General features: G+C 58.2%; 1 protein-coding gene across 8 annotated transcripts in view; it reads left to right on the top strand.

Moving 5' to 3' along the window:
- SHROOM2 (shroom family member 2) overlaps positions 1–12,240 on the top strand; it is a 106,091-nt gene extending 93,851 nt beyond the window's left edge. For all 8 annotated transcript variants that reach the window (XM_036235687.1, XM_036235695.1, XM_036235692.1 and 5 more), the window contains 3 exons: positions 1,138–1,309; positions 6,755–7,027; positions 9,528–12,240. In XM_036235687.1, the coding sequence (XP_036091580.1) occupies positions 1,138–1,309; positions 6,755–7,027; positions 9,528–9,794 (712 nt within the window). In that variant the 3' untranslated portion in view covers positions 9,795–12,240. The remainder of the gene's footprint in view (positions 1–1,137; positions 1,310–6,754; positions 7,028–9,527) is intronic.
- Positions 12,241–13,166: the final 926 nt, after the last annotated feature.

Genomic DNA, 13,166 nt, shown 5'->3' with positions numbered 1-13,166 from the left:
CTTAGCGTTTTGTGGCTATTAGCGACTGTCCTAAAAGAGGAGCTGAGGCCTTTAGGACCCCGTCCCCAGCGGCGATGGCCTCAGGTGCTGGCAAAGACTTAAAAATGCTGCAGCTGCTGTGCGTGCTGCGGAGGCCAGCGTGGTGGGGGCGGGGGGTGCCGGCCGGGCCGCGTCGCCCCCTGCAGGAGGCTGCGAGCGGCATCCGGAGACGGCCTGGGTCGCCGCAGCTGGGAGAGGTGCTGTGGGCATCCCCTGGGTGGAGACCAGGGCCGATGCTCGGCGTCCTGCGGGGCACAGGATGCACCCGCAGCAGAGGACGATCCCGCCCCAGCTGTCGCTGCTGCTGAGGTCGGCACAGCGGTCACAGGAGGAGACAGGCCGAGACCGCCGAGCACGTGTGTTCACCGAGGACACACGTGTGTCTCTGAGCAGGTGCATCCGTTGTGACCAGCTTTGCAAATCGCAGTTTCCAGCCTCTCGTTCGGTCCTCTGCCCGTGGAGGTGTACATGGTCCCGTCTTTCCTGTGGCCGGTGGGCCTTGTGTCCACGAGCGCCCGTTGGTGACAGAGGGCCGGGGTGCCGGGGCAGTGCAGCAGACGAGGAGAAGTGGGGCGAGACCAGGAGCGGAGCAGGAGGGAGCCGACGGGGCTGCGGACGGGCGCGGGCGAGGTGCCCCTTCCCCGGGCAGCGGTGGCGCCCACGCGCTCACAGACCTGGGGCCCCCGGCGGGAACCGCGGGTCTGCTCCGGTCCTCCGACACGGGCATCTTTAGACGTCCCTGCTTAGCAAAGGCCCCCCCTCTTCAGAATCACATTCCGCGGACTTCACGAGTGTCCGTCTGGCAGGGCGTTTCCGTGCACACCTCGTCGCCTACGCCCTTTGCTCCTCTTGCTGTCCCGTCGTGTCCCCGAACGCTGTCCTTCCGTGAGCGCCGTCCCCTGCCGCATGCCAGGGCTCAGGCCGCGGGGCCTCGGGCCGCGGGGCCTCGGGCGCGGGGCCTCGGGCCGCGGGGCCTGGGGTCGCGGGGCCTCGGGCCGCGGGGCCTCGGGTCGCGGGGCCTCAGGTGCGGGGCCTCGGGTCGCGGGGCGCGCCTCTGCGAGTGACCGCCGCTAACGAGCGTCCCGTGTTCTCGCCCAGGAAGGACGCGCCGAGCGCGCCGGCCGCTGTGTCTCTGGCCACCAGCTCCACCTACTACAGCACGTCGGCCCCCAAGGCGGAGCTGCTGATCAAGATGAAGGACCTGCAGGAGCGGCAGGCGCCCGACGACGACCCAGGGAGCGACCTGGACCACGACCTGTCTGTGAAGAAGGTAGGAGCGCTGGACTTCCGGACGGGAACATGCGGGGGGCCCGGCGGCCGGCCCACCTGTGGCGTGCACCGCCAGGGGGCGGCTCCGCAGCACGCGGCCGGGGGCGGTTGTGTTCGTCCGCCGTGCAGGACGAGGCCCTGCGGGGCCGTCGTGTTTGGCCCCTTGCGGTGAAGTCTTCTGTGCTGAGATCGAGCCTTGGCACCAGGGTCTCTGTGCCTCCTGTTTGACGCAGTGTCGAATTACCTGAGTGGCCACTGCCATCTTTCATTTTAAGTTCAGCTGCTTTGTCCCTGATGACCACCCGGGGGACTTAGACGTGTGCCTTTCTGCAAGTCACGTGTCTTCTTTGAGTATCGGGTTCCAGTATCTGTAAGCAGGTGATCATAAAACTAGCAGCAGATTGTAAAGTGCTTGGTTAACCCAAAAGCATTTGTCCAGCTCTAAGAACCTCCCCAGGAACTCGAGGATACCGCAGTAGCCAAAACCGAATTGAGTGCTTCCTTCCCTGAGGGAGCTTTTGTTCTCACAGGAGGGGTAAGTGGACGACAGACAGCCAGTGCGTAAATAAATGTATAATACACGGTCAGGAAACTACAGCCCATAGGCCAAACCGGGCCCACCACTTGCTTTTGTAAATAAAGTTTTATTGGAACAGAACCCCATTCATTCATTTACATACGGCCTCTGGTGGCTTTTGTACTATAGCGGCAGAGTTGAGTAGCTGCAATAGGTACTGTGTGGCCTGTAAATGCTAAAATATTCACTATCTGGCCTTTTAAAGGAAAAGTTTGTTGACTGTTAGTGTAACATATCAGGCGGCAAGAAAACTAAAGCAAGGCGAAGGACTAGAAGGAGATAAAAGGAGTGTGGTTACAGGGAGGGCTGTGATTGGTGGCGACCGGAGTGATGCCAAGGGCCAGGTCGGGCACCAGCGAGTGCAGGCGCCGGGGCCACGGGCCCCAGGGCATGTCGGGGAAGCAGCGGACACCGGCGGCCGCTGCCGTGTGGGCCGGGAGGGAGGGGGCTCGGCGAGGACCTCAGAATGCGGCCAGCGGCTCAGCAGCGCGTGGCAACGTGACCCTCAGCTCGGGGCAGAATTGCTGCTCTCGGTGCCAATGTCAGCAGCTCCACTGGCAAGAGTCTTACGTCTCCGCGGCGTGGCAACAGGCCAGAGCCGGGGGTGCGTGTTTTCCCGCAGGGAGCACTTGGCATAAAGGGACGGGGGCATCGCCGGGGGGCGTGGGGGTCAGGATAGCGTGTGCGGTTTATTTCCGGGGCCACGAGTGTGCCTGCACCAGGGGAGGAACGGGAACCAGCATTTTGTGAATGCTGTTCATAGGCTTAGCACTCAGGGAAAAGGACAGCTACAGAAATACCGATTGATTGATTGATTGATTGATTTTCGGGCGAGATTTTTGCAAAGGATTCTGTTGCAAGTCAGCCTATTGTTGTTAGTGGTTAAGAAATGCCACTGTTGGCTTCCAAATATGATAGACGTGCTTTGGAAGAAATATTACGACCCACGCATGATAGAAAATTACTTTTAGTTGAGGAAACGATAGCTCTTTGGTTCGAGGAATTAGAAAACGAAATGAACAAATAAGTTTTTGTCGCGGCAGTTGTAGGGGTCCAGTAGCTGGCCGTTGGGCCCGTGTGTTTTATTCTGGTGCATTCTCCTTTTTTTTTTTCTTTTTTTAAAACATATATAAAAATGTTTTCAGGGGCTCATAAAACTGGAAAAAACGTACGGCTAGGACCGTTTCAGATCTGTCTACAGCCTAGATGTGGAGAACTGTGTTCTTTACAGGACAGCTTCGTTTGCTCACTGCGTGGCGACTTTGGGAGTCAGCACGCCTTGCTACCCGCCTGCAGCGTGGGCACTTTGTCTGTTTGCCTTGGGATTGAGACGTGTCCCTGGGCTCGCCTCCTGACAGCCTTTCCCCCAGCCTACCCTCGTGATAAATTCTTAAGGCGACGGACATGTTTAGTTCAATTAGCCTCCGTCGGGCAATTCCGCCCTGAGCGGCAGACGCCGTGAAGGACGGGTCTCCGTGGCCCCCGGCGGCTCGGCGATGCTGCCTTTCCCGGCGTCACGTGGAGGCAGCTCCTGTCTGCAGGCTGCCGGGCGCCCTTGCTCCCTCCTTCCCCGTAGCCGCATGTTTGCTGGGTCGCACGTTACACAGAGCGTGCACAGGTACGAGGCGGAAGTGAGCGCCGCGCAGGTGCACGTGACTGTCCCTCGGTGCCAAGACCCCTCGCCCCACGTGCACCAGACGTCCCCATGAGACCTCAGCTGTCACCAGCCCTGCAGCGCGGGGTGGTCACAGAGCAGAGCGCCACATCAGGAGACCGAGGACAGAGATGGGAGGCCCCCGCGGAGGGACGCAGGGAGGGGGTCCGCTGGCCGGCAGGCGGCGTGGCACCAGGAAGGCTGGCCCGTGTTTCTGCCTGGGGCAGCTCAGGCAGGCTCAGCTAGAAAGCCCCCTGGCCAGATTCCTCTGGAGAACCAGAGACAGCAGATCGGGCGAAGTCTGGGATCTCTGAGAGTTATGGGGTTTCCTTGGAACCAAGAGCCGAGTGCGAGGTGTAGAGAGAAAAGACCTCATGTCCCCCGTGGCCTTGGAACAGAAAGAAGGTGGGTGTCTGGGCCTGAGAGGCGAGAGCCCGCTGTGCCTCTGCGGAGACACCCGGCCAGCCTCTGCCGCCGTGAACTCCGTGAGTGCCACGTGCCGCAGAAAATAGGCAGGCGGTGCTGAGAGCCATGATTTTCATCTCCAAACCTTTGGAAGTCGACGTCTGCAGTTTATACTATGGCCCTTTAAGGAAGAGAAGGAAAGTGTTTCTAATGGAAATCGACGCAAGGCATTTAAAGGGATCGATGAAGGGCTGTGGGCTCCTCCCAGGACACCCGGCTTCCAGCGAGCCCACCTGATTGTGTGGGCTTCGAAGGCGCATTGTCATGCATGGGCGCAAAGTCTGCATCAGTATCATTGCTACAGAGTAACGAATCTGAAAAGTCACCAGTAACGCTGGCTAAAGGTCCTCATTCATCCAGTCACCTAAATTGCTTGAAGGATTCAGGTTGGGATCAGTGACAGGCAAGAATCTGCAAGGCTCTCCATCCCCATAAGCGATTTGGCACTTCTCCCTCGAGTGGTGAACATCTAAAAACGGGACCACTTTCTCAGCCGTGGGATTTGGGGTTGATTTTGAACAATGTCTCCAGGTAGGCAGGTGAACCGATACAGAGATACACAAGCGTGAGCGTACGCACAGACACACACACACACACACACACACACACAGATACTCACACTCACTCGTACTGTGAGAGAACATCCCAGAAACGTAGATGCACAGTGGAAAATTACTGAGGAAAGAAAGCGTCTTGCCATCCTGAGCAACTCAAAGCCAACCTGGAGAAGCCACAGGCCGTTCGCAGATGCCGTGTGGTCTTTCCCAGGAGAAAGACCGTGCCGGTGAATCGGCGGGCAGGATGCATACGCTTCGTGCTCAGTTTGGCAGCAGGTACACTACCAAGAATAGGGCGGACCCCCTTTCGAACTGCGTACTGTTTTAAGCTGCTGAATGTCCAGACACAGTGGGGAGACTAAGGCAGATCGAAGCCGGGGAAGGGGGCGCAGAGCCCGGGTTACGGCGCGTGCCTTTCACGTGCGTGGCCTTGCTGTCGTCATTTTTCGATATGTCAGCGCTCGGCGGGGCATGATTTACCGCGGCTCGCCCTGCCGCGTGGTCAGCTGAGCTCAGGAACAGGCCGTGTGGGGCCCTGTTCGCGGGGTGGGTAGCTTTCCAGCCCGCGAAGTCAGGGCGGCTCTTTCTCACCCAGACGCCCAGGGTTGCTGCTCACCGCACATGCAGGCACGTGATGCCAGACACCAGGCTAAGAGCTTCACGTACACGGAGATTTCACGCGCTTCCCTGTCACTCCTGGAGACAGAGAGGCTCCTGTTCCGCGACGGACACAGTCTCGGAGAGCTCGATGGCACTCTGCTGCCCCTCCGGGCACGTGCCGCCTCTCTGCGAAGCGCTGCGGGCCTCCTCTGGGGGTCGGAGGGCTCGATGGCACTCTGCTGCCTCTCCGGGCACGTGCCTCCCCCCTGCGAAGCGCCGCGGGCCTCCTCTGGGGGCGGAGTTTGGAAACAGCCCCAGGAGAAGGGCTGACAGCACCCGCGATTTCCGTGGGTCCAGGTGACCTGACGTAGTATCATTGCCCGCTCTAACGGAGGGGGCTTTAAAAACCCTAATGGAACTCGAATGTTCACGTCGATGGATTCGGCTTCGTTGTGGCTCGCGTACCTGAGCACGCTTTCCGTTTTGCCCTCCTCTCTGCCCGTGGGTTAGTCCAGCGAGGTGTTGGCATCGTGCACACGGATTGAGCAGGTCCAGTACAGGGCGGGGGGCAGCAAGTGTCAGAGGACAGCACGACTTTTAACCACCGGCTGTTCATAATTCATCGCGTCGGGGCTAACAGCTCGTCGTCTGTGCTGTGGGTGGGTCCAGTGGCAGGAAGATGTCCGCGATCCTGAGGAAGTGGGCTCACGGGGGGCGAGGCTTGCGCTCTGTGCGCCTTTCAGCCTCTCCTGATAATTTCGCGACGGCAGACGAGACAGAGAAATCGGCCGCTTTGTCTGCGGCTCAGATCAGACCGTGCGGTGCCGTTTCATCTCAACGTGGTGCGCGAGTTAAAGGTCTTACGTGTCTTATTTTTTGTTTGTGCTCCTGAAAAATCGATCGTTTCAAGGGCCGACGGGAGCGGGGAGTGAGGAGTGGGTGTTTCACGGCCAGGGTTTCGGATGGGTGAATGAGGTCGACGCCATGGAGGGACACGCTTTTTAAAAGTGGGCGAGATGGTAAATGCTGTGTATATTTTACCAGGTTAAAAAATCAGTCACTTATTTGCACTTTGGCCAAGCCGAGATCAGTAGGTCATTCCAAAAGCCTGTTTCAGTTTAAGTTCATTGACATCCGTTTATTTGTTTTAATTGTTAATGGCTGGTCTGTGTGAAGGACACTTTTTAAGCACGGAATTCAGTACTGGACGTGAGTGAGATTCGGTACCTTCTGCACTGTGTGTAAGTTGGAAACTTCCAGTATGAGGCACCGAGTTTCACACGGGCCCTGAGAAGTTTTGCAAAGATTGAGTTCGAAATGGAGGTTCCCCCGAAAGAGGCCATTCCTGTATAATCTGATAGGACGTTAATGACACGAGAATAGATTTATTTTGCTTAATTTCTAAATTAAGTGCCAGAGATTGAACCAGGGGCCATTATTCCTTCCCCTGGCCTTTTGAGTCCTCCACTGTCTGACAGTGCGAAGTCGAGTTGCGTCGGTGCGTGGAGGCCACACGGTCGTGCCGTGGCGGCTGGTGGCCCCGGGCTGGGGGCGACCCTAACGAGTGTCTGCATGCCGCCCTGTGCCCTGCAGCAGGAGCTCATCGAGAGCATCACCCGCAAGCTGCAGGTGCTGCGGGAAGCCCGCGAGAGCCTGCTCGAGGACATCCAGGCCAACGGCGTGCTCGGGGACGAGGTGGAGGCCATCGCCAAAGACGTCTGCAAGCCCAGCGAGCTCGACAAGTTCCGAATGTTCGTCGGGGACCTGGACAAGGTGGTGAACCTTCTGCTGTCGCTGTCAGGCCGCCTGGCCCGCGTGGAAAACGCCCTCAACGATTTGGACGAGAACACTTCTCCTGGTGAACGGGTAGGTGCACACGCCTTTGACCTGGGAGTTGCGGGCGGGGGCGGGGGGGGGTGTGCCCCATGGGAAGCTTTCCCTGGGGTTGTGGCATGAACGCCTCGAAGGCTCACACGGCTCATGCAGCGGGCCGTCCAGCTCACAATGCAAGATGCCGCTGCTGCATGGACGGACGCCCTCCGTGGCGACCGACAGGTAACAGGCCGTGAGTCAGGGCCGCTGTCATCGGTCGGCGGGGCTGCTGTGGCCTGCAGGGAGGGCCGCGGCCCCTCTGCGACATCTCCTCGCATATCCCCACTCCTTGGTACTAACGCTTCTGTCTTCCTAGCAAATACTCTTCCTTTCTCGATCACACATACGGGCGTAAGCGGGGCCCCCCCTCTCACTCCCTGGCACATGGTGGTAACGGGCTTTGATCGTTACTGTCGCCGTTAACTGCCGGGCGCGCAGCCGGGAGTCCAGAAAGACTCCGAGGGCTCGTCTAACTTTTTCCTCCCTTTCCTCGCGTGTGCGACTCGCAGCATTTCTCAGGACGTCCGTATTTCAGTTTTTTTTCACATGAAACATAAGAGAAATAATATGGACCTTCTTGGCTTTACTTTATGGGTCAGAGGTCAGCAACACATCTTGCTTCGTAGCACATAACAGGTCTTTAAAACGATCCTCTTTATTTTAAGACATCTTAATTTCTGCAAAAGGGGAACAGACGAGGCGCCCCTCGCACTTAGTCCAGGGAAGACTGGTTTGGGGTTACGTGGAAAGATCTTCCAGAGCGAGCCTTTGAGAATGCCGCTGTCTGCGCTTAGCCAAGCCGTTAGGAACGATCACTGAACACACCACAGAAGGATGTAGAGTCACTGGGGCTTTGGACCCCGATGCTCTTGTTTCCACACACATCTTTGCTGTTTTTGCCGTCTTTGCCAAACTTATCTGAAGGATCTTAGGAAAATGACATGGACGGGAAAGAGAGACTTCCTTGCACGTCAGGGAAAGATTAAGTTCTGAAGGATTCATTTCAGTGAAGAAATAGTGTTGTCTTCACAACACGCCACATCTTCTATCCATCTTTCCCTCCGTGTACGTGGAACCAGGGAAGAGTTAGGCTTTCGGGGAGAGAGGAGGAGTCCCGACACCAGGGACCACGCACGGGGTTCTCCTGGGTACCAGGCTCTGTGGGCCGCGCTCCACGGCTGGGGTCCGTTCAGGGAGGACTCGCGGACGGGTCGTTACTGCCCTTGGATGTGCGTGCCTGATGCATGCCCTCGGATGACCACGTCCGGGGACGACGCCCTGGCCCGGTCTCCAGTGCGGCCGGCGTCAGGCGGGAACCCCTGTGACAGGCAGCCGGTGCCTGGGAAGCTCAGGCTTTTGGAGGCTGACTTGCTAACGAGTGAAAAGATACGCGATCGTATTCAAGAGGGCTTCCTCCACCTCTCCAGACGGAAAACGAGCGCGTGAACAGACCCCCGATGACATCCTTCCCCAATCTCTCGTAGCTGCTAGTCACTGGCGAGCCCAGTTGGTTTTATCCTGAACCGAATTTCTAGAATCAGTTACAGTCTGTTTTCCTTTGGGATTAATTGGCTTTGCCTCGCCTCGTTTCATGCGAGTTCACTGTACCCTTGTTCGATAAGCGCCTGAGATCGCGGTGTCCCGCAGAAGGGGGTCAGGGTCCCCGGAAGCCACATGGGATGAGCCGTTCCCATTCGCAGCCACCGTGGGATAACGGCTCATCTTCGCCGAGCGCGTCCTGTGCGTCGGCGTTTTGCAAACGCCAGCGACATCCCGGACGCGCCCACGTGGCCGTGGGTAACTGTCCCCGGCCAAGTTGCAAGGCGTCAGGATAGCAGGGTGTCTGCGTGACACCCACGGGAGACTCAGGAGGTCGCGGCGAAGAAAGGAATGTGTGGACCCCCAGCCGACAGCTGGAGACGCCCCGTGCCCTCCTCTAACTTGGGGAGTGTGTGTGTGGTAGGTGGAGTGGCTGTGAGGGACACGTTGGGGCCCTTGGAGCGAGGGAGCCCCCCCCCCCCCCCCGCGCTGCCTCATACGGCGCCTCTCAGCTCCTCCTCCTCCTGCCGGAGGGGTTTAGAAAACCCCGCTCGGGAACTTCCCTAGGATCTCTTCCTTTGGCCAACTTTGCCACAATCCCGTCAGGCCGTTGACACACGTAGGACCCCGTAACTAAGCCCTTTGCACGTTTCGAGCGTCTCGAAGTTCTGGTTTTTCGGCCCCTGATCACTGTGTGCTCGTCGTGGCCATTTCCGAGCTGCTCAGGGCTGGAGGGAGGACTCGGAGGCGCCTCCAGGGCTGGGGGTGCTGGGACCGGAGCCTGCCGGAGCCCCGAGCTTCATTCTGTCCACGTTGTATTTCCTTGCGGGTCCCTGACTCGCGGGCCGCCAGGGCGTCCGTGGGACCGGCCGCCAGGGACGCCGCGTTGGCGGGGCGGTGGCGGGAGTCCCCGCTTCGGCCCTGGTCCTCAACGGGCTCGTTTCTCTGTCCGCAGCAATCTCTGCTCGAGAAGCAGCGTGTCCTCATCCGGCAGCATGAGGATGCCAAGGAGCTGAAGGAGAACCTGGACCGCCGGGAGCGCGTCGTGTTCAACATCCTGGCCGGCCGCCTCAGCGACGAGAGCCTGGCGGACTACGAGCACTTCGTGAAGATGAAGTCGGCCCTCATCATCGAGCAGCGGGAGCTGGAGGACAAGATCCACCTGGGCGAGGAGCAGCTGAAGTGCCTGCTGGACAGCCTGCAGCCCGACAGGGGCAAATAGGCGGGTCCTCCCTGGCGGGGGACGGACGCCCGGCCTTCAGCCCCAGGGGAGATGCCCGTCCCCACCTGTATTTATGTCCTGGGCCGAGCAGCCTCCGCCGGCGGAATGGCGGTTAGAAAAGCAATAACTCTCGTGTGTGTTTGCGTCGATTTATTTAATTTCCCAGTTTCCCTTCTGAATGCCGAGCTCGAGTGGCGCAGTGTTCGTCAGGTTCCTTTCCGAGGGACCGCACGTGGCCCTGGGCTCCGTGGCCCTGGGCTTTGGCAGACGGCGCGTCACTGTGGCGCGGCCTGGGGGCCCCGGTCCCGCCAGTGGCCCTTGCAGTGGCCTCTGCAGTGGCGGGTCTGCCCCTCCGTCCAGTCCGCGGAGGCCGAACCAACCGCTCGGGAAGTGACCGAGCGCGTCTCTCGGGAGCACGACGGCCGGCGTCTTCGCTCCCGGCTCCTCCGTCCATCGGCGTCGAGCATTCCTCGTCTCTGACCCAGCAGAAACCACGATGATAATTTATTAACGCTTCGGAAAGGTGACTAGTTTCCACGCGGTTAGAAACCAGCTATGACATGAATGACCTGTGTGCTAGGTTCGCTCATTCTAAAATCGCCACTGAAACTTGTGTGCATGCTTTGAAACACACACACACACACACACACACACACAGCGAAGACTTTGAGTACGTCTCCCCGGACGGCACGGGCCAAGTGACGTTTTCTGCAGCGTGAGGTTACTCACTCTAAAGTGTGTCCAGTAGTGATGCTCTTGCTAGATCTTTGCCCCAGGAGACCAACAGGATAGTTCCTGAATTCCTGTTTCCCCAGAACATGTATTTCGTGTGTCCGTGGTCACTCAAGATAACTGGCCACTGTTCTTGCCTCTTCGACTCTGTCACCACGTCCCGAGAGCCGTCCTTCTGTACTGTAAGAACCTTCCTCTGGCTTCTCAGAGGTCTCGTGCACTCTACGACTTTGTAACAGAGTTTACAGATTCTGTGCCCTTCTCAATGGATGAAATCGCGAGCTGCTTAAAAGAGAGCCTAGCCACTTATGACAAAACAAAACAAAACAAAACACTGTCGTGCTATTAGTTTCTAGTTGAGAAGTCACAGACTGGGAGACAAGATTTGCACATCACGTATTTGAAACAAGGGAGTTGTCTCCAGAATCTGAAAGAACTCTGAAAATCCGTCGACTGTGAGGAAACACACAGCACAATTAAAACGTGGGCAAAAGGTTTCACCAAAGAGGACACATGGGTGACCAATAAGCACAGGCAAAAAGGTGGCCAACCGCCAATGGCTCGATTATAACTTATTTGTACCTAAGTCATTGTAGGGCCGGTATAGTCTTCACAGATGCTCACCTGCTTAGACGCATGCTTAATGCTGGGACAGCCCCTTGGATGAGTTCATGTCAAGGTAATATGTGGACATCTGTTTGATGGAGGGATCATTTTAACCCTTGTTTCCCCTCGTTTCTGTAAAAGAAGTTTTCCAGCAGGTGGGGAGATGTCTGTCAGCGGTGACGGCTGCCTCCCCAACACACGCACACACACGCACACACATGCACCTGCAAAGGACCCTGTCCATGCTCCGTGAGCCAGAGGGGCGAGCCAGCGTCCCGTGCAGGCGTCTCGATGGCAGCGTGCGCTGCACACGGGCACGCTTCAACACGGGTTTTGGCAGCACCCAAAAGGGAACTCCCTCCTTGGAAGCTTGCATTCCTCTTAAGCTGTATCTGACTTGAAAAACAATCTGCCAATGCAGCGTGCTCCCCTCCCCCGGTGTGGTCCCGCGCTGTGGAAACTGGTCATCTCGGGAAAGGTGCAGCTTGGTCGTCCACGGGCCTCGTGTCTCCCCCTCGGGAGCACAGCCAGAGCCACTTCGGTGTGTTTGCTTTTTAATTTCGACAGAGCTGTTAACTGTGATTCGTGCCCCTCTGGTAGGATACGGTGATCATTTTAATATGTTTGTACAATGTGAATGAACCATGGAATCGTGTCTGTATCCAGCGCCGCGATGTCTGTCGAGGACTTCCTTGTCCATAGCAATACACAGTGCCATCTCCCTTTTCACAACGTACCTGTAATCACAACTGTCCTATCTGTTCCCCTGTTTGCCTCTTAAGTGTCTGGTTAGCGGGGACCCAAAGATTCCGGTGTGTCCGTATCCCTACCTTTGTATATAGTTATATTATTGCATATCAAAAGAATCTGGTGCTAACATTTCGCCCTCGGCGTTCTTAGATGGCGGCCGATTCCTCACCCCTGTCGTAACTCAGCTGTGGAACGGTCTCTAGCGGATTTCCGTCCGGGCTACTTACTACTGCCTCTGCCGCGTCTCCTGCAGCTCATTCACGGGGAAAGCGCCTGCAGGTTCTGTGCTCGACACCACTCACCTCTCACCAGATCAACCTGCCTGATTTTAACAAAATAAATAGTGTCTTTGAGTGAACGAACGGAGCCTGTGTTTGATTTACGTAGATGACATCTTTTCAGAGAGTCAGAGTGGTCCTCACCTCTTCAGCTTAGCAAGGCTTTGCTGGATTGTGGGGTTGAGTGTGAGAGAGTGTGTGTGTGTGTGTGTGAGTGTGTGTGTGTGAGTGTGTGACTCCGTGTGCCAGTCTGGCTATGGCCGGTCGATTTGCAGTCAGAAGTCAGGGACGTGGGTCGTTAGCGGTTGGCCACAGAACTGCTGCCTAACGCACAAGCGTACGGTCTGCAGCGTCCAGGGGGAAGTGTTTCTTGCGCGCGTGACTTTGTAGGCCCGGCTGAGCCTCTCATCTCCCTCTCGGGACCAGCACTCTGGCCCGGCCCTGTCGATGGCAGATGCACACGACAGCAAGCCAAGGGACAGAGGTGGTTGTCACGTCTCTGCTCCTAGCCGGGCTGCTAAGCTCACGTTGCCGAAGCGGGCCCCGCAGCTGAACCCAAGGTCAGAGGAGGAGGGAGGTGTGCGTTCTCAGCGGGAGGAACCGTGAAGTGACGAGGCCGGGTGTGCGTGCAGGCGGGGGGGGGACGAGGTGGGGCTGTGGCCGGTCGCGCCCCGCGTAGCAGCGCCCCCCTGGACGGGGAAGCTCTCAGGTAGCCAAGTCCCCGGAGCCAAGCCGCCTCCGCCCCTTGCCAGTCGTGCGGCCGTGAGAGCAGGCGAGGCAGGTGAAGCAGCGGCACGCGCTCGGAGCCCGGGGAAGCGCCCTTGTGCCGTTTGCTCCCCCGTTTTAATGGCTCTTGCCCGGCCCGGGCGAAACGCGTGTTCTGCCCCGGACGCCGGCCCCGCGTGCAGTCCCGGTCGCCGCGCTGCCACGGGACGGCCACGCTCCACGCACGGGCGTCCACGGTGGCTCCCGCGCCTCCCATGGAAGGAAGGGAAGCGAAGAGCGG

Source organism: Rousettus aegyptiacus, unplaced genomic scaffold, assembly GCF_014176215.1.
Source record: "Rousettus aegyptiacus isolate mRouAeg1 unplaced genomic scaffold, mRouAeg1.p scaffold_m13_p_19, whole genome shotgun sequence".
Taxonomy (NCBI): domain Eukaryota; kingdom Metazoa; phylum Chordata; class Mammalia; order Chiroptera; family Pteropodidae; genus Rousettus; species Rousettus aegyptiacus.
The sequence above is the reverse complement of the archived record's forward strand: the minus strand, read 5'-3'. Positions and strand labels throughout refer to the sequence as shown.